This window comes from Phyllopteryx taeniolatus, chromosome 2 (assembly GCF_024500385.1).
Source record: "Phyllopteryx taeniolatus isolate TA_2022b chromosome 2, UOR_Ptae_1.2, whole genome shotgun sequence".
In the NCBI taxonomy this organism is placed as follows: Eukaryota; Metazoa; Chordata; class Actinopteri; order Syngnathiformes; family Syngnathidae; genus Phyllopteryx; species Phyllopteryx taeniolatus.
In genome coordinates, this window is record NC_084503.1 from 10,163,780 (window position 1) to 10,185,023 (window position 21,244).

At 43.8% G+C, this 21,244-nt stretch overlaps 1 protein-coding gene across 3 annotated transcripts in view; it reads left to right on the plus strand.

Moving 5' to 3' along the window:
• Positions 1 to 21,244, plus strand: part of dagla (diacylglycerol lipase, alpha) — a 47,457-nt gene that overhangs the window by 3,273 nt on the left and 22,940 nt on the right. Inside the window, exons 1-7 of one of the 3 annotated variants that reach the window (XM_061759448.1) lie at positions 5,450 to 5,507; positions 14,296 to 14,397; positions 14,501 to 14,712; positions 17,845 to 17,946; positions 18,383 to 18,521; positions 18,622 to 18,709; positions 20,990 to 21,124. In XM_061759448.1, the coding sequence (XP_061615432.1) occupies positions 5,473 to 5,507; positions 14,296 to 14,397; positions 14,501 to 14,712; positions 17,845 to 17,946; positions 18,383 to 18,521; positions 18,622 to 18,709; positions 20,990 to 21,124 (813 nt within the window). In that variant the 5' untranslated portion in view covers positions 5,450 to 5,472. Of the gene's footprint in view, positions 1 to 5,449; positions 5,508 to 14,295; positions 14,398 to 14,500; positions 14,713 to 17,844; positions 17,947 to 18,382; positions 18,522 to 18,621; positions 18,710 to 20,989; positions 21,125 to 21,244 lie in introns of those variants that run through there. The other 2 variants (XM_061759457.1, XM_061759465.1) reach the window with 2 other exon arrangements.

Sequence of the window (21,244 nt, forward strand, 5' to 3'; positions counted from 1 at the left end):
TATGTTTATATATATGTGTATATATATATATATATATATATATATATATATATATATATATGTGTATGTTTATATATATATATATATATGTGTATGTTTATATATATATATATATATATCTATATATATGTGTATGTTTATATATATATATATATATATATATGTATGTATGTATGTATGTGTATGCTGGATCCAGTGGGTCTTCTCGAATCGGATATCATGTGGTTCTGGAGCCAAGTCACAATTGGCTCCCTTTCAATGAAATTGTGTTGAACAAATGTCATTAAACATTTGTTAATGATGTTTAATTAACTGAATGCAAAAAAATAATAATCTGGCTGCAGTCATCTTGTTGACACATTTTTAGTATTTTACCAAATACATAGTTTCACATTGTTTATAGTTGTCTGCTGCAGACTGGTTGGCAGTTAATTTTTGCACCCCAGCACTGGCAAGCATCCATATACACAAACGGGCACATGCAAACGGCTGAAACACTAGAAAATGGAGAGGAAGGAGGTGAAAAGGATTGAGTGGGTGGCGGTAGGAGAAAAAGATGGAGAAAGAGGCAGAGGGAGAGTAGGAGTGAGTGGCACATGGTTTTCAGTCTAAAAAAAGATGAGCAGTGGTAAACCAAAACCAAAATCTGGCTTTGTTAGATAAGGAAGAGCAAGGCGAGAGGAGAAAATGTAGGTTTCCTCTGCACCGAAAATGGTGCAGATGCGCTCATTTGTTTCCATGCTCAAAAATCTCCTCCAAAATATGAATAGTGAATGAGTGTGTGGGTGGAAGGAGAAGGAGAGAGCATTAGGATGGGGAAGAGTGAAGAATGGGAGGGAGGACTGGAGAAAGAAGAGGGAGGGTTTCGTTTGGATGGACGGCATGCTGCTGTCTTGTGACGGGCTGTGTCGAGACAGACTGATTAGAGACGGCGGGAGAAAAGCTGTGGATGTGACAAAAGCTGGAGGGACTCTTAAAGCAGTGTAATTCTCACCCAAGCAGAGATGAAAGTGAACATAGAGGAGATTGAAATTGGAACTGTTAACCATCATGCCAGCTCAGTGTGTCCTCACCACTCGAGCGACACATTCTATTTTATCTCACTGCATGCATGGCACAAAGTCTTTTACATTAGTGAATGATAAAGACAAGGGTCAAGCCTCTTACAACTATATTTTATCGAAAAATGTTGATGCGTTCTGATACAGAATGTAGTACAATGCAGGCAGCAGTTTGATTCGTTCTGATTTTAAATAAAATGACAATAGGCCAATCCATTCCAGGGCTCAGACTTAGTCGTGCTCACCATTATTGGCACCTATTAAGTGTAAGTACTAAATAGAGAATTTATCCTGAAGAAAATGAATCAAGTCAAACATTTTTCTATAGAGAGTTTGTTTGATACAAAACAGTAAATGATGAACTATTTTATGGACAGATGAAACAAAAATAGAGCTTTTTAGCAATGCACACAAACAGTATGTTTACTGACGGTGCAATGAAGCCTTTCAGGAAAAGAAAACCCTGCCAACAGTCAAGCATGGGTGGAGGAACCATAATGCTGTGGGGCTGCTTTGATGCATCTGGTACTGGAGGCCTTGACTTTATCACAGGTATCATTAAATAAGAAAATTATCAAGACATTTTAGAGAGAGGCGGCCGACTGGTTTGAGCGTCTGCCTCACAGTTCTGAGGACCGGGGTTCAATCCCCGGCCCTGCCTGTGTGGATTTTGCATGTTCTCTCCGTGCCTGCGTGGGTTTTTTCCGGGCACTCCGGTTTCCTCCCACATCCCAAAAACATGCATGGTAGGTCAATTGACAAGTCTAAATTGCCCGTAGGTGTGAATGTGAGTGCGAATGATTGTTTGTTTGCATGTGCCCTGCGATTGGCTGGCAACCAGTTCAGGGTGTACCCCGCCTCCTGCCCACTGATAGCTGGGATAGGCTCCAGCGCGCCCGTGACCCTAGGAGAAGCGGCTCAGAAAATGGATGGATGGACGGATTTTAGAGTGAAATGTCTTACCCAGTGTAAGAAATCCTGGTTTGAGGCGAAGATCATGGGTCCTCCAGCAAGACAAAGAACCAAAGCACAAATCCAAAAACACACATAAATGGTTGAAAAGGGAAAAACATGACTTAAAACGGCCAGCATTGAGTCCTGATCTCAAAACCTTTGGGAGAACTGAAATCTGCCATTGGGGGGGAAAAGGACCCTGCAAATGTTCAAGAGCTTGAACAAAATGCAAAGGGAGAGTGGGAGAAAATACCACCTGAGAAGTGCAAAAAGCTCAAGAAACGTTTGGAGTCTTTCATCGCTACCAAATGGTATGCAACCAAATATTAGGAGGGTTGCCACTATTGCAGCATGTTGTTTTCCTTTTTTTCTTTGAAATTACAATATCTAAGTTGTTCATCCATCATTTTTCTGTACCGCTTATACTCATTTTTCTTGTTAAATTACCTTGGACCTCCAATTAAAATGTCTTGATGATTTAAGTTTGGTTCTGCAAAAACTGAAGGGCTGCCAATAATTGTAAGCATGACTGTACCCATCATATAACTTTTAAATACTGTACGTGTGTCACATTCTCTCTGGTTGTTGGTAGTTAGAAAATTCAAAGATAATAATAAAACAATTAAACATTTCACTAGTGTCGTCCTCCTTTTTTAGTTCAGCTTATCACGAGACCTGCAAAAAATTGAAAAACACCAACAGCGGAGGCAACTTAGGAAAGTGAGATTTGCTGCTTCGTCACTTTGTTTTGTCCTTGTTGTTGCCTCATTTGCAGATGGGCTCAAAATTCTTGTTCAACCACATTTTCTCTGGAATTTTAGGCTGAATGCCGTGTTGATGTTCAAGTTCTGATCATCCATTGTATTTCTCGTTCTCAACATGCATCATTACATTTTCTATCCAATTATCATTATTATAATTTTTTTAAAATACAAATGAGTATATTTCAGCACTTTTTGTTAAAGAGAACTTCAGTGTTCTGAGTCAAGTCAAACATGAAGAAAAAAAACCAGGTTTATTTTTGTGTCCTGTTTGGTCAAAATTTAAATCGGAATATTGTTTTTTATGCAGAAAAGAAAAGCCTGCAGTCTTCCTACATTATTTGTATTAGTGGAACAGTAGTGACATCATTCATCAGGTCTTGGTCAGCTACTTGGTATTTCTATTTCCTCAGTTACTGATAACGTTTTTCACCTGTTTGTTTTCTAACCAGTTTGTACAGCTTGTTGAGATTGTATGTGTGTGCAAGACAAACAAAATGTTTTCTTTGGCCTCAGTTACATTGGCAATTGAGAGAGGAGAAATGATAGTGAGAAGAACACCTTTGTGCCGCCGCTTGGCTTGTTACGAGGTGACAAGAAAGGGGAGGAACACCAGTTGAAAGTCAACCCAGATCAACCGACTGTTTGGCAACTGGGCTGTACTGTTATTTTGACATCATATGAGTTATATCAGATGTGGCTGCTAAGTTTGATGTCGAGATAATTGTGGTGTTTTTAAATTGTGGACTTAACTGTCTAACAACTGTAACGTTTAGTAGATGGCCACAATTTAAACTTACTTTTACAGGCAAGTAACGTGTACCCTTGCTTTTGCCTTTTGTTTCATTGTACATGACAAAGCTATAATGACAAACTGGGAGCGTTGTTGTTGCATCATTGTTGTATGGCTGCGTGCCAGGCCCTGACCCCTACCCATGTGACACAACGTGTTGCACAAAGGCGCTGCTCACGTGCAGGGACGTCTACGTCTTTTCACAAAATGTATGTGTGGTCTTTTGATTCAGAAGGACCCTGTTGCACTGGAAGTCAGCGAATGTTAGGTTTAAGATGATTTTTAAAATTGTTTTTTAATTTTTATTATTTTTTTTCATTTCAGAGTACAAGTTTAGCATGGTGTAAATTGTGCAAAACCAGCTTCAGTTCAGGTACAGTAACAGAATACAATTGCTCAAGAGGGCAGTTTAAACTTACTGTAGGTTCCCTTACCACAAACGACTAATTTAATGTACAACTTACAGTAGTACCCTTTTTGTGGTAGTGTGGTGTTCATTGTCCTGCTCAAAGGCACAATGGCAAGATTTCTGAACTCCACTGGCTCTTCACTGCCAGATCTCTGTCCATTGCTTTGGTCTGGAACAGGCGCAGAAAGGGCCTATCTCACTGGCGGAGAATTCATTGGACTGGTGAGACTGATCAGTCGCGGTGACTCCGGGAAACCAGGAGACCAAAATATTGCTTGCGCTCTCACCAGAAAGATGTCTGGGAGACGTCTCCAGCCAATGACAACCAATTCAAATTCGTGTGTGTGTTAATATTTATATATGTACTCCAAAAGTATTGGAACGGCAAGGTCAATTCCTTTGTTTTTGTTGTATACTGAAGACATTTGGGTTTCAGATCAAAAGATGAGATATGAGACAAAAGTTCAGAATTCCAGCTTTCATTTCATGGTATTTAAATCCAGATGTGTTAAACAACTCAGGACAGAGCACCTTTTGTTTGAAGCCACACACTTTTCAAGAGCAAAAGTATTGGAACAGACATGATTAAATTAACTTAAAGTGAAGAACATTTAATATTTGGTGGCATAACCCTTACTTGCAATAACTGCATCAAGCCTGCAACCCATTGACTTCACCAGAAAGTTAAATTATTCCTTTAAAATGCCTTTACTGCAGCCACTTTCAGTTTTTGTTTCCGGTGATTGACTTGGCCAGTTTAAGACCTTCCACTTTCCCCCCCTGATGAAGTCCTTTGTTGTGTTGGCAGTGTGTTTTGGGTCATGGTCTTGTTGCATGATGAAGCTTCTCCTGATTAGTTTGGATTCATTTTTCTATAAATTGCCAGAGAAGGGGGTGTTGCAGCATCCACATCCCACTTTATATACTATAGAGCTTTTCTAGATGCAAATAATTTATTACTAAAATGGTAACAATTTTTCTTTATAACACTGTGGTGAATAAAGACAAATTTTCCTCCACTTTTTGCTCATGTCGAGGTCTGATTTTTAAGCAACATATCACATTAATGATTCTCAAGTCACTGCTTTAAAAATGTTAAGTTTATTACAGATTGCAAAATGTTTTGGTTCTGAATGTGGAGATGGGATTCGGCTGCTGTTGATTGCAGGGCCAGATCTATTCTAGTGATAGCCCGATTATCGGACGGGCTGATTATCGGGGCCAATATTTGGCGCATATTGGCATTGGCCTTTTATTAACCCAACAGTCGATAATTTAATACTGGGTTATTTTGGCTTTGATCTCGCCGCAACGAGCCGCTCTGTCTGTGACTTCTCTCTCCAGCATTGTTCTGCCCACAGCACCAACTGATTGGTTGCCCTTGCACAGCCACTGCATGGGTAACAGCCAATCAGCCCGCAGTAAAAGCCCATGCAATGCATGCACAGTGCTCTCAGTCTCACACACGGGACAGAGAAGAGCAAGTTTTACCAAATGGAAATGGTCCAGGGAGCAAATATGTTTCAAAGGTAAGTTAAGGCAGCATGAATTCTAATAACTAGTTGTCCTCTAAAACACACAACTATTTGTAACATTACTATGAGCCCATTAAGATTAGTTATATACTGTTTATAAATATACGCAACAGCTCTGCTCGCCGCAGTCCCTGCAGATGTGCCTGTAAGTGTGGATCGTGTGAATTTGCTCACAGTAAATGTTGTACTTTCAATCACGTAAAGCACATTGAGTTACCTTGTGTATTAAATGCACTGTATAAATAAAGCTGCCATTGGCTTGCCTTGTGCTAACCCCTGCTAGTAGACAATAGGGAAAGAGGTTAGCTCGGAGGCTAACACCCAGTTAGCTGCAAATTTGCTACGTCAACCGTTTTAGTGACGAGCTCACACTGGTGACCTGCTAGCCAATAGCTGTGTTGAGGATGAGCCACATCTGTACCTCAAGGAGCCAGTGATCTACAGGTGGAAAGGGGACCCACTGCTGTGGGGGATTTGAATGCTGTTTTATTTATTTATTGACTTAAAAACTTTAAGGAACTATTTATGTAAATTTGCCGTTAGTGTTACAAGAGCTGCTCCTGCCCCTGGGAACTCCCTGCACTTTTTTTGGTTTTTGAACTTTAAACAAAAATATTTGTTATTATTATTTAAAACTAACATTTCAATTATATTGAAATTTTGTAAAAGTTTATTTACTATGAAAAACCTTAGTGAGTTATTTATTTGTTAAAGTTTTCATTTATAATTGGTTAAACATGCTGCCGAGCCTGGTAGCTCCCTGCACTTTTTGTTAGAATTTTAAAACAAAGATTAAAAAAAATAAAATAACATGTTGCAAATTTGAAAGGCTTTTTAATAAATGTGCTTAAATGCATTTAAATGAAGTGTTGGATTATTTAAAATTTTGACGCCAATATTTTCCTTTTTACCACAACAAATATCTGCTTCAGTTATCAGTTATCAGCCTCCTTGACTACGAATAATCGGTATAGGCCCTGAAAAACCCCATATTTGTCTATCACTAATCTACTCTTGTGCTATACAGGGCCACATGCCACCCCAAAATCTTGAATTCTGAACTATTTGCCTTATCACCTTTAACAGAGAAAGCTGTGAGATAGCAGCAGGTTTTTTAAAAATAGCTGCAATATATAATTGCTTGATTAATCATTTGTAGCGTGTTTAATAAATTAAAGTTGAATAATTTCAACATGGCCCTTGCATCCCTTGATCTTTCCGTATGTGGCGCTCAGAGAAAAAAGTTTGGACACCCCTGGCATAAATGGAAGAATGTGCATTTAGATGCTTTCAGATCTGTTGAAAGGAAATGGTGTTTTGCTGTTTCACACGTCCCTGCTGAGTGCTAAGTGGGTGGTGTTGCAAATCAATGCATTTTTTTCTTCCTTTTTAAGTACTTGAGCAGCACTTTGTGTACAAAGTGCAATCCACAGTCTATATCATGTACATTAGAAGAAGATTTGCATGTGCCAAGCAGACCAGGAGAAGCTCATCCATGCTTCTATTTCTAGTAGGCTTGACTATTATAATGGTCTTCTGATTGGAATCCCTCAAAAGAGCATTAAACAGCTGCAACTCATTCAGAATGCTGCAGCTCAAGTTCTGAGCAGAACAAAGAGATCAGAACATATTACTCAATTCTAAAGTCTCTTCACTAGCTCCCAGTCAGCGTTAGAATAGACTTGAAAGTTCTGCTACAGGTCTATAACTCATGGTTTAGGTCCTGAATTCATTATAGACGTGCTAATAGAATATCAGCCCAGTAGGGCTCTGAGATCTGCCGATTTAGATCAAATAACGAAGCACAGAGTCCAAAGCAAATGTGATGACGCAGCTTTTAGCTGGCAAATGGATTAAGTTGCCAAAAGAATTGAAGTCAGCCCCAAGTGTCAATGTCTTTAAGTCCAGGTTAAAAACTGTTCTTTTTTTTCTCATGCTTTTTAGAACATTTTCACTTATAAATGATCTTTCCTGCACTGTGTGTTGTTTTTAATTTTGTCTTTGTTTTTAAATGTTTTTAAGCTGAATTTTATTGTTCTCTTTTTATTAAATGCTTTTGATCATGTAAATCGCATTGAGTTACCTTGTGTATGAAATACACTCTATAAAGAAATTTGCTTTGCTTTGCTTATTACACTCTGGTTGAAATCACTGTTTTGGGGGGCAGTTCTGTTTCATGCATGTGCAATTAACAACTTTCGTGACCATGACAACCGGGGCGGAGCTAGAGCATGCAACGAAATAAGCGGGGGCGCCGTGTTGATGACTACGCGACAGAGGCTATTTTTAGTGACTTTTTCTGACAAACTGGCGAGCTGGCCCTCGATACCATAAGCATTTTTTCGTCCCATGATGAGTTGGTCGGAGCAAAATTTTTACAGCCAACTTAGACTAGCAAATCACGTTTGTAGCGATCTGCACACATTAATATGTTTAAAAATATCGGGAGAGTATTATTTTATTAAAACGTTTTTGTCATGTTATTAGATAACTATTGAATCTGATCTGTTTCAGATGTCTGTGGAGCAGTTGTGTGCTGTTACAGAATATTGTATTTCTGTATCGTATTGATGGCTTCTGTAAATGCGATGTGATAGAGGCTTAATAGAGAACTGGATTAGTCAGAAGATAACTCATGGCCCATGTACTAAATGCACGGCCGCCACTGAATTTAAACCCCCACCACCGAAATGAGCACACCCACAAAGTAAGTGCCTACAAAAAGATTTTATTGCATTTTCAGTCATGGGGTTACTAGAAGCTATTGATCAATTTCAACTAACGTTGTTTGTGTAGAAATAGAAAGTCAATTCTGCATAGTATGTCCCCTTTGACCCACTTGTCATCTAACCATAATGCATAAAGTCTTTTGGTTGATTTTCTTTACACTCCAGTGTGTCTGTGGTTTGAATCATTTAACTAGAGGCACTTTTTTTCTCTGGTGCCACCAAATTGCTTTGATGTGAACTAGGGTTGTTTACAAATCAGTGATGACTCAAATTGGCATTGAAATCCACCGTAAAAAATTAATGCCGAATCAGGATTTTCGCATTCGTATCACAACGACTCATAGAATAACTACTGACACCACATTTATTCCCAAAAAATAGAACATATTTCATGATTTTTAGCGTTTGTTTATGGCTGACGCCATTTTGACTTACTGAGCATGTGCATATTTGGGCTCCGTGGCTGCAGTGGGGACGACAATGTAGTCAGCAGCCCACCACCGAGACTACGATCTCCGTGGAATTAGGCGTCCGATAGCCAAACTGCAAGGATATTCATGGCAGCAGCAACCAAAGCCAGAAAGGAGCCAATAGGGCTTTTCCACCAACCAACCCAGGAACTTTTGAGTTTCTGGTAGCAAAAGGTTCCTGTGGACCATTTGGTTTGCGTTTCCACCACACCTATTAGTTCAGGGTAGATTTACCAAATGAGGCTGATGACATACTGTAGTGGTCATTACTGACATCTACTGGATCTAAAAAAAAAAAAAAAAAAAAAAAAAACATTGCAGGTAACTCAAACCTTCAAGATAATGTCTTATTTTATTTCTTAATCTATGTTTCAAATATCTTTGATACCATACACCCTCCATCCATCCATCCATCAATTTTCTGAGCCGCTTCTCATCACTAGGGTCGCGGGCGTGCTGGATCCTATTCCAGCTAACATCGGGCAGGAGGCGGGGTACACCCTGAACTGGTTGCCAGCCAATCGCAGGGCACATACAAACAAACAACCATTCAAACTCACATTCACACCTACGGGCAATTTACAGTCGTCAATTAACCTAGTATGCATGTTTTTGGGATGTGGGAGGAAACCGGAGTGCCTGGAGAAAACCCACGCAGGCACGGGGAGAACATGCAAACTCCACACCGGCGGGGCCGGGGAATGAACCCCGGTCCTCAGAACTGTGAGGCAGACGCTCGAACCAGTCGTCCACCGTGCCGATACTGTACACCTTTATACTTTATTTATCCAGGTAACGCAATTGAGAACTGATTCTCATTTGCAATGCCAACCTGGCTGCAGACAACCTTTGAGGCAGGGAGTTTTATCAGTTTATATTTATTTTTCCTTTTCTCATCCAATGTTCACTCAGGCGGTTGCTTTTTAAATTTATTATTGCAAGTTCTCCAGCATTAGAGAACATCCGTTCACATGACCTTTATGGAACCTTTATTCACTCTGTCCTATTATGTAATGTAATATGTAACTTCACACTGCTGTATTTAAAAACTCTATAAGTACTGACCATGAAGTCATGTATTTGTATTTATTTATTGAACCTTATATCATATACCTTTGAATGCAGCCCAACGTGGGGCACAAGCCAGTGCAAACTGTAGGCCGGTCCCAAGACCGGATAAATGCAGAGGGTTGCGTCAGACATCGGGCTTAAAACTTTGCCAAACAAATATGAGCGTTCATCCAAAGAATTCCATACCGGATCGGTCGTGGCCCGGGTTAACAACGTCCGCCACCGGCGCCGTCAACCCGCAGGGCGGCGTTGGAAATTCAGCTACTGTGGGTCGAAGTCGAAGAAGAAGAAGAGGTGGAAAGCAGGTTCTTTGGCAGAAAGAGAAGATGAATGCACAGAGCCTAGAACTGAATGTGGGGACTTTGAATGTTGGGACTATGACAGAAAAATCTCGGGAGTTGGTTGACATGATGATTAGGAGAAAGGTTGATATATTGTGTGTCCAGGAGACCAGGTGGAAAGGCAGTAAGGCTAGAAGTTTAGGGGCAGGGTTTAAGTTATTTCAGATCGAGTGATGAGGCTGAAACTTGAAATTGAGGGTGTTATGTGTAATGTTATTAGTGGCTATGCCCCACAGGTAGGATGTGACCTAGAGGTGAAAGAGAAATTCTGGAAGGAGCTAGACGAAGGAGTTCTGAGCATCCCAGACAGAGAAAGAGAGTCGTAATTGGTGCAGATTGTAATGGACATGTTGGTGAAGGAAATAGGGGTGATGAAGAAGTGATGGGTAAGTTCGGCATCCAGGAAAGGAACTTTGAGGGACAGATGGTGGTAGACTTTGCAACAAGGATGCAAATGGCTGTAGTGAACACTATTTTCCAGAAGAGGCAGGAACATAGGGTGACCTACAAGAGCGGAGGTAGAAGCATGCAGGTGGATTACATCTTGTGCAGACGATGTAATCTGAAGGAGGTTACCGACTGTAAGGTAGTGGTAGGGGAGAGTGTGGCTAGACAGCATAGGATGGTGGTGTGTAAGATGACTCTGGTGGTGGTGAGGAAGATTAGGAAGACAAAGGCAGAGAACCATGTGGTGGAAGCCGAGACAGAACGAGTGTTGTGCAGCTTTTCGGGAAGAGGTGAGACAAGCTCTCAGTGGACGGGAGGAGCTTCCAGAAGACTGGACCACTGCAGCCAAGGTGATCAGAGAGGCAGGCAGGAGAGTACTTGGTGTATCTTCTGGCCGGAAAGGAGAGAAGGAGACTTGGTGGTGGAACCTCACAGTACAGGAAATCATACAAGGAAAAAGGTTAGCTAAGAAGAAGTGGGACACTGAGAGGACCGAGGAGAGGCGAAAGGAATACATTGAGATGCGACACAGGACAAAGGTAGAGGTGGCAAAGTCCAAACAAGAGGCATATGATGACGTGTGGCAGGTTGGACACTAAATAAGGAGAAAATGATCTATACAGGCTGGCCAGACAGAGGGATAGAGATGGGAAGGATGTGCAGCAGGTTAGGGTGATTAAGGATAGAGATGGAAATATGTTGACTGGTGCCAGCAGTGTGCTAGCTAGATGGAAAGAATACTTCGAGAAGTTGATGAATGAGGAAAATGAGAGAGAAGGGAGAGTAGAAGAGGCAAGTGTGGTGGACCAGGAAGTGGCAATGATTAGTAAGGGGGAAGTTAGAAAGGCATTAAAGAGGATGAAAAATAGAAAGGCAGTTGGTCCTGATGATATTCCTGTGGAGGTATGGAAGCATCTAGGAGAGGTGGCTGTGGAGATTTTGACCAGCCTGTTCTAGTGCGTGAGAAGATGCCTGAGGAATGGAGGAAAAGTGTGCTGGTGCCCATTTTTAAGAACAAAGGTGATGTGCAGAGCTGTGGGAACTATAGAGGAATAAAGTTGATGAGCCACACAATGAAGTTATGGGAAAGCCTAGTGGAGGCTAGACTCAGGACAGAAGTGAGTATTTGCGAGCAACAGTATGGTTTCATGCCTAGAAAGAGTACCACAGATACATTATTTGCCTTGAGGATGTTGATGGAAAAGTACAGAGAAGATCAGAAGGAGCTACATTGTGTCTTTGTAGATCTAGAGAAAGCCTATGACAGAGTACCCAAAGAGGAACAGTGGTACTGCATGCGGAAGTGGCAGTGGAGTGGCAGAGAAGTATGTTAGAATAATACAGGACATGTACGAGGGCAGCAGAACAGTGGTGAGGTGTGCTGTAGGTGTGACAGACCAATTTAAGGTGGACATGGGATCAGCCCTGAGCCCCTTCCTTTTTGCAGTGGTGATGGATAGGCTGACAGATGAGGTTAGACTGAAGTAAAACAGAATATATATGCATGAATAAGAGGGGTGGTGGGGGAAAAGTGAGGCTACAGGGAGAAGAGATAGCAAGGGTGAAGGACTTTAAATACTTGGGGTCAACCGTCCAGAGCAATGGTGAGTGTGGTCAGGAAGTGAAGCAAGTTGGAACGGGTGGAGGAAGGTGTCAGCTGTGTTATGTGACAGAAGAGTCTCTGCTCGGATGAAGGGCAAAGTTTATAAATCAATGGTGAGGCCAGCCATGATGTACGGATTAGAGACAGTGGCACTGAAGAAACAAAAGGAAGCAGAGCTGTAGGTGGCGGAAATGAAGATGTTGAGGTTCGCTCTCGGAGTGACCAGGTTGGATAAAATTAGAAATGAGCTCATCAGAGGGACAGCCAAGGTTCGATCTTTTGGAGACAAAGCTAGAGAGAGCAGACTTCGATGGTTTGGACACGTCCAGAGAAGAAATAGTGAGTATATTGGTAGATGGATGATGAGGATGGAGCTGCCAGGCAAGAGAGCTAGAGGAAGACCAAAGAGAAGGTTGATGGATGTCGTGAGGGAAGACATGATGGCAGTTGGTGTTCGAGAGGAGGATGCAGGAGATAGGCTTACATGGAAAAGGATGACTCACTGTGGCGACCCCTAAAGGGACAAGCCGAAAGGAAAAGAAGAAGATATCATATACCTTTGGATGGTGACGTGTTAAATACTTATTTCAGCCGCTGTATTTCCAAAGGAGCTATTGACATGAAAATTTCACCAGATGTTGGGAGCAACCCAAGTAATCAATACACACAAAGAAAATGGAACAAATAAAATCAGAAATTAAGTTGGTAGGTTAATTGAAGACGCTAAATTGCCCATAGGTGTGAGTGTGAATGGTTGTTTATGTGCCCTGCAATTGGGTGGCGACCAGTTCAGGATGTACCCCGCCTCTCGCCCAAAGAAAGCTGGGATAGGCTACAGCACGCCCGTGACCCTAGTGAGGATCAGCGGGATGGAAAATGGATGGGTGGATTGATGAAATTTGTTTAGGCACAAGGAACACTGAATAACTGTGGTGACTGTGCTATTTAAGGTTGGAACAAGGTAGGGACTGGCACGCTCTTAATGACTGAAAAATCATTGCGACAGAGAGAGCAAAACATTTAATGTCTTTTGCTAAATATTTCTTATCTTTATTTGTACATCTTATATTTTCTTTTTAAAAAAGAGGCTGCCTTGCATGTTTTGCATGATGCGGTATTGGACAGGGAGCCAGTGGAATTGTTGCAGGGCTGAGTCATATGGTGAGTTGAGGGGGTCCTTGTGATAATATGGGCAGCAGAGTTCTGAAGAAGCTGTAGTTTTGGAGTTACTTGTGGGGGAGACCAAACAGAAGAGAGATGCAAAAATCCAAGGCTATGAACAAGGACAGCAACAGTGTCGGAGGCCACGATTGGAGGGCGGCGATTGAGGTTTGCAAACTGGGTGATGATGTTTATGTGTGCTTGTAAGGGAGAGTGCTGTTGAGGATGACACCCAGACTCATCACCTGAAGGGAAATTTTGGCTGCATGGACTTGGTATCTATGAATAGGATTTCAGTTTTATCACTTTTGAGTTATAGAAAGTTGGATGAGAGTTCAGAGAAGCAGTCTGTGAGAGAGAGAGAGAGAGAGAGAGAGAGAGGTAGTGGGTTTGCAATGGGTGTCATCTGCTCATCTGTGGCATGAAGTACAATAAATCGCTGCCCAGCTCAAGGTAGTTTTTTAAAAAATCTTTGACCTCCTATTTTGTCCAGCATTATTTGTCCCCCGCACCAACCCCTTTTCTTCATCATCAGCTGGTTGAGGCTTGGCCTTTTTCTGTTCCTGTAAATTGTGATGAGGGATGTGCTACACTGGAGACTACTGTGAAGTGTCAAATATTCCACTATCTAGGGATATCCACAAAATGTTCCAGACAAAGAAGTTGAAAAGGTTCTGTTAAACGTAATAAATGATTTTATTGTCTCTACCTTTAAATAACAGGATCTTGGTAAAGCTACGGTACATCATACTGTATATGTTTTGCACCTACTTTGTGAGTAGGAATGCTGACTTTTAGAAACATTCCAATGCACTTTTCAGACTTTCCATTTTTCTGGGCTACAGCAATAGTAACCTGCCAAAAACATCTGGAAATATCAATCCTTAATATTTTTGACACAATCATGCAAGCCTGCACATAATCACTGTTATCCTTGACTTTATTTTTGTTTTCCCACAGGGCAGTGATGCCTGGCATGGTGATGTTTCGGCGGCGCTGGTCAGTCGGCAGTGATGACCTGGTGCTGCCTGCCCTCTTTCTGTTTCTGTTACACTGCATCTGGTGAGCCTTCTTTCGGTCACAGAGCTATTAATTTTTCATCTGAGTTATTTTTGTGTTTCTCCATACTACATGTTTCATGATTTCACTGTGGTGTCATGTTCAGGTTGGTAGTTCTGTCCGTGGTTCTGTTCGGCCTTCCCTATGGCTCTGACCAGTCCTGTTCTATAACACTGGTTGACCATGGTCGAGGGTACCTGGGCATCTTGGTCAGCTGCCTTATCTGCGAGAGTGCCATCATGTGGTTAAGTATGAGAGGCAGCATCCTGTACACACAGCCGAGGGAAGCTGTGCAGTACGTCATCTATATCCGACTAGGTAAGCTGCCTCCCTTTCAAGCAAGGATTATTATTATTTTACATTCTACTGTGTGGCTCTGTGGTATCGTTTTAATTTTAAGGAAAATGATAAACATCCCATGGGCTCATCACCTGTGGGAGGGGCCATTGGGGTCGGGTGCAGTGGGAGCTGGGCGGTGGCCGAAGGCGGGGACCTTGGCGATCCGATCCCCGGCTACAGAAGCAGGCTCTAGGGACGTGGAATGTCACCTCTCTGGCAGGGAAGGAGCCAGAGCTGGTGTGTGAGGTCGAGAAGTTCCGACTAGATATAGTCGGACTCTCCTCCACACACAGCTTGGGCTCTGGTACCAGTCCTCTCGAGAGGGGTTGGACTCTCTTCCACTCTGGAGTTGCCCACGGTGAGAGGCGCCGAGCAGGTGTGGGTATACTTATTGCCCCCCGGCTTGGTGCTTGTACGTTGGGGTTTACCCCGGTGGACGAGAGGGTAGCCTCCCTCCACCCTTTTTGGAGTCCTTGGAGGGGGTGCTGGAGAGCGCTCCCGCTGGGGCCTCCATCGTTATGCTGGGGGACTTCAATACTCACGTGGGCAATGACAGTGAGACCTGGAAGGGCGTGATTGGGAGGAACGGCCCCCCCGATCAGAACCCGAGCGGTGTTCTGTTATTGGACTTCTGTGCTCGTCACGGATTGTCCATAACGAACACCATGTTCAAGCATAAGGGTGTCCACATGTGCACCTGGCACCAGGACACCCTAGGTCGCAGTTCGATGATCGACTTTGTGGTTGTGTCATCAACTTGGGGCCACATGTCTTGGACACTCGGGTGAAGAGAGGGGCGGAGCTGTCAACTGATCACCACCTGGTGGTGAGTTGGCTCCGATGGTGGGGGAAGATGCCGGTCTGACGTGGCAGGCCCAAACGTATTGTGAGGGTCTGCTGGGAACGTCTGGCAGAATCCCCTGTCAGAAGGAGTTTCAACTCCTACCTCCGACAGAACTTTGCTCATGTTCCGGGGGAGGCGGGGGACATCGAGTCCGAGTGGACCATGTTCCGCGCCTCCATTGCTGAGGCGGCCGACCGGAGCTGTGGCCGTAAGGTGGTCGGTGCCTGTCGTGGCGGCAATCCCCGAACCCGTTGGTGGACACCAACGGTGAGGGATGCCGTCAAGCTGAAGAAGGAGTCCTATCGGGCCTTTTTGGCCTGTGGGACTCCTGAGGCAGCTGATTGGTACCGGCTGGCCAAGCGGAATGCAGCTCTTGTGGTCGCTGAAGCAAAAACTCGGGTATGGGAGGAGTTCGGTGAGGCCATGGAGAGAGACTTCCGGACGGCTTCGAGGAAATTCTGGCCCACCATACGGCGTCTCAGGAGAGGAAAGCAGTGCACCACCAACACTGTGTATAGTGGGGATGGGGCGCTGCTGACCTTGACTCGGGACGTTGTGAGTCGGTGGGGAGAATATTTCGAAGACCTCCTCAATTCCACTGACACGCCTTCCCATGAGGAAGCAGAGTGTGGGTTCTCTGAGGCGGGGTCTCCTTTCTCTGGGTTTGAGGTCACCGAGGTAGTTAAAAAGCTCCTCGGTGGCAGGGCCCTGGGGGTGGATGAGATTCGCCCGGAGTTCCTAAAGGCTCTGGATGTTGTGGGGCTGTCCTGGTTGACACGTCTCTGCAACATCGCGTGGACATGGGGGACAGTACCTCTGGATTGGCAGACTGGGGTGGTGCTCCCCCTTTTTAAGAAGGGGGACCGGAGGTTGTGTTCCAACTACAGGTGGATCACACTCCTCAGCCTCCCTGGTAAGGTTTATTCAGGGGTGCTGGAGAGGATGGTCCGTCGGGACGTTGAATCTCAGATTCAGGAGGAGCAGTGTGGTTTTTGTCCTGGCCGTGGAACAGTGGACCAGCTCTACACCCTCTGCAGGGTCCTCGAAGGTGCATGGGAGTTCGCCCAACCAGTCTAGATGTGTTTTGTGGACTTGGAGAAGGCGTTCGACCGTGTCCCTCGGGGAGTCCTGTGGAAGGTGCTTCGGGAGTATGGGGTACCGAACCCCCTGATACGGGCTGTTCGGTCCCTGTACGACTGGAGTCAGAGTTTGGTCCGCATATCCGGCAGTAAGTCGGACTCGTTCCCGGTGAGGGTTGGACTCCGCCAAGGCTGCCCTTTGTCGCCGATTCTGTTCATAACTTTTATGGACAGAATTTCTAGGCGCAGCCGAGGCGTAGAGGGGGTCCGGTTTGGTGGCCTCAGTATTGCATCTCTGCTTTTTGCAGATGATGTGGTTCTGTTGGCTTCATCAAGCCGTGACCTCCAACTCTCACTGGAGCAGTTCGCAGCCGAATGTGAAGCGGCTGGGATGAGAATCAGCACTTCCAAATCTGAGACCATGGTCCTCAGTCGGGTGGCATGCCCTCTCCAGGTCGGGGATGAGATCCTGCCCCAAGTGGAGGAGTTCAAGTATCTTGGGGTCTTGTTCATGAGTGAGGGAAGAATGGAACGGGAGATTGACAGGCGGATCGGTGCAGCGTCTGCAGTGATTCAGACTTTGTATCGGTCCGTTGTAGTAAAGAAGGAGCTAAGCCGAAAGGCGAAGCTCTCAATTTACCGGTCAATCTACGTTCCTACCCTCACTTATGGTCACGAGCTGTGGTTCGTGACCGAAAGAACGAGATCCCGGATACAAGCGGCCGAAAATGGTTTCCTCCGCAGGGTGTCAAGGCTCTCCCTTAGAGAGAGGGTGAGAAGCTCGGTCATCTGGGAGGATCTCAGAGTAGCGTCACTGCTCCTCCACATCGAGAGGAGCCAGATAAGGTGGCTGGGGCATTTGATTCGGATGCCTCCCGGATGCCTCCCTGGTCAGGTGTTCCGGGCACATCCCACCGGGAGGAGACCCCGGGGACGACCCAGGACACGCTCGAGAGACTACGTCCTTCGGCTGGCCTGGGAACGCCTCGGGATCCCCCCGGAAGAGCTGGATGAAGTGGCTGGGGAGGGGGAAGTCTGGGCATCCCTGGTAAAGCTACTGCCCCCGCGACCCGACCCGGATAAGGGGTAGAAAATGGTTGGATGGATGGATGGAAAACGATAAAAAAATATATTTTTATTGATTTTGCTGATATTGATGTTTCTCCTCAACCTTTTTTCTCTCTCCAGCCATTCTCCTGGTAGAGCTTGTTTATGCAGTGGTGGGAATTGCCTGGCTTGTTCAGTATTACCAGCCATGCTCTGATGTCACTGCCAAAAACCTAGCTTTGGGTGAGTCAAACACAGGCTTTTGGTAGATCGATTATGAGAATGTTAAAAATGCTATCCTAATATTCCACTGGCATAAATTATATTCAAAGTCGTTCGTCATCTCCAGCAGCCAATGAATATTTTTTTTGTATGCAGAATATAGTTGACAGTTTTGGGGGTTTTCCAACACTCTTTATGAACTTGAGGAAAACATTTTATAATGACTTTCAATCAGAGCAAATTCTTGATTTTATTTTTTGTGTAAAGAGCTGTTGAAAGTTACTTTACCAACTTATCCACTGGGACTAGGTAACACAACTCCATTTGATTTGTGCAGAAACATGCGTATTTAAATGATGACAATTCATGCAATGGCTGGTGGGATTCATTGTGCTCATCCACAATCAAGCATTCCAAGTTTGGTTTCAAATATTTATGTTTTTATATTGTGTTTTAGGGATTGTTGCATGCAACTGGCTTGTGATATTGAGCGTCTGCATTACGCTTATGTGCACTTTTGATCCTACCGGGCGGACATTTGTCAAACTGAAAGCAACACGCCGGCGTCAACGAAACCTTACAACATACACACTAAGGTACTAACAAACCTGCCATTTTTTGACACACATAAGAACATCCACACTCCCGTTGTCATTTGTTTTTACCCTGGTTAACTATTTTTTCCCCCACATTTAGACACAGACTTGAGGAAGGCCAGGCCAGCAGCTGGAGCAGGAGACTAAAATTCTTCATGTGCTGCACAAGAGCCCAGGACACACAATCAGTGAGCCACATGAATTCACTTGACTGAAATAGAACTTCTTTTGGGATATACAGTATACAGGGATTCCTGAGTTCATCAAGGTACCGCCATACAGTACGATGTGTTAGCCAATAAGCCGCAACTTTTTCCCCCAAGATTTAACCCCTTTGGGTTAAACAAAGATGCGGCTTATTCTCTGATTTTTCTGGATACAAGGGGTGTCACGGTCTCGTCTTTTCTTAGCTTCTCTTCTACTCACCCCAATCGTGTTCACTGTTCATGAATGTTTCGACGAGCTCCATATTGAATTGGTAACTGTTCATACTTTTATATCCAGTCCGGATGTGCTCTGCTCAAGCGCCCAGTCATCAGGCTAATTATTTTTGCTATGCCTATTTTGTTGCAGCATTTTTGCTTCTGTGTTTTTGTATTTGGTCATATTTGTAGGTATTCTCCCTTCCCTGAACATGCAGTGTTCAGTTCCACAGATGGCTAACAGTTCTCCAAATGAGAGGCAAAGTGTTTCTGCTTAAATATGTTTATTTGTCATAGTTGTTCGGATTTTCAACTAGGGCTGTCACTATTGACTCCTTTTGGAATTGATTATCCTATAGATATTGCGTCGACTAACCGAGTAATTGCGCCACCTGCATCCCCCCCCCCACCAAAAAAAATAAGTAATTCTTATTTATGAGTTATGTACTTCTGTCCTTTAACTACATACGTTGGTACTGATTGTATGATATAAATGCGTTGTGCAGAATGATAGTTGAAGTAAATAAATTGAAGTATTGTGCTGTGTGTGTACTGTCTTATATATGCATATGCATCATTGTCTGCAGGCAAACATGAGACAACTGTACGTTCTAACTAGCGATGGTAGGGTAACAGTACGTTCTAAGTTATAAATAGTGATTGTTGAGTATATTACATTGGCTGATAGGCATTAAAACAATAACAACACGTTACCTTAGTACGCCGCGAAGCCTGTCCAGCCCGCGTATGAATGTTCTATTCCAAGCTGATGTGTTGGGCCACCTCTGTGTTTGCAGGAACTGTAGCCACTTAATTTTTTTCCTTAATTGGTTTAAGGACCATAGATATGAAGACTAGAAACTCCAGCGCCAAGTAGCAGCTCAACTGTCGTGCCTACGTAGTGGCCATGTTGGGGAGGTCATGGCATTGCGTGTGCCTGCAAGTACATGAATGCCCGCAGCTGTAGACGGCCTACGTGAGGGCCATGTTTGGGAGGTCATGCCGTAGTGCACATCTGTAACAAATGTACGTGCGAAAACATGGACAGTAACCAAACATGTTTCCGGGTGGCGGAAATATGCTTTTAATCATAACTTTTATTGCTTCGAGGCAGAAATGTTAGTGTCGACTTAGCCCCCCCACCCAAACCGTCCCTGCTTTCAACACATCACTGCCATCGTCATCAGCCTGCCATGGCAACATACAATGGGAAATGCCATAGATGGGCTAATGTAAATCAGCCCATCTATTACGGTCATTGTACACCATCAAACAACTTAAGCATAAACACAGACGTTGTTGCATCGTTTGACTTGTCCCATCAGGGGTCAACACAGCTCGTAACATGCATAAATTTTTGGGCCGAAATCTCTGACGTAACCCACCCATTTTTTAAAAATTCGGACGTGACTGGCAGTGTATGGGTACTGTGGCGCTGGTCAGGAATTCACCCCATGCCGTCTGCATGGAAGGCAGCAGCATACACATACAAATAGAACACCCAACATTACTCACAGGCATGTATTCTCTTCTTACCATTACAACTGCTGGAGTTTAGCTTAAACTTTAATTTAGTTTACTGACTGTATTCTTCTTCTTGACATCATCAATAAACTATGCCTGTGTCACACTACTGCCACTGTCAGGCTATGGCGTTCACACCAGAGGGAGCAGCACAGTGTGTGTAATGTGTGTGGCTTATAAACGCTCAATAAACCGTATTTTCTGGTAGTTGGGGGAGCTGTGTCACAACCACAAGAAGGCTCACTCGTATCACTGTACTTACTGTAATGTTAGTCACTGAATTGTTTAATACTTATTGGCTCGGTCCCTAGAAGTGTTTTTCACATTATTATTTAATGTTATAACTTTGCTGCTGTGTTAGTCATAGAGTATGGCGCGTTCCCACTTGTGTACAAATTCGGGTTACGTTTCAGCTGTAGGAACTGAAGTCTCTTGTAAACCGTGGTCCCCCTATATCCATTTTTAAGTCTGTCAGAGATTTCTGGCACAGCATGCCCTGACATCTGCTGCGGTCCTCTGCAGGATGCATATTCAGAGGTGGCAAGCCTTTTTGCAGAGTTCTTCAGAGACCTGGACATTGTGCCTAGTGATATCATCGCTGGCTTGGTACTCCTGCGTCAGACACAGAGGTCTAAAAGATCATCTATTCTGGACCAGGTATTACAACATGTTTCTAGCTCTCTTTTGAAGGAAAAATATTGTGCTTTTTTTTTTTTTTTCCTGCGAAGCAAATGACCTGCATAATAAGCACAGTATTGATTGTATTTTCACTCATAG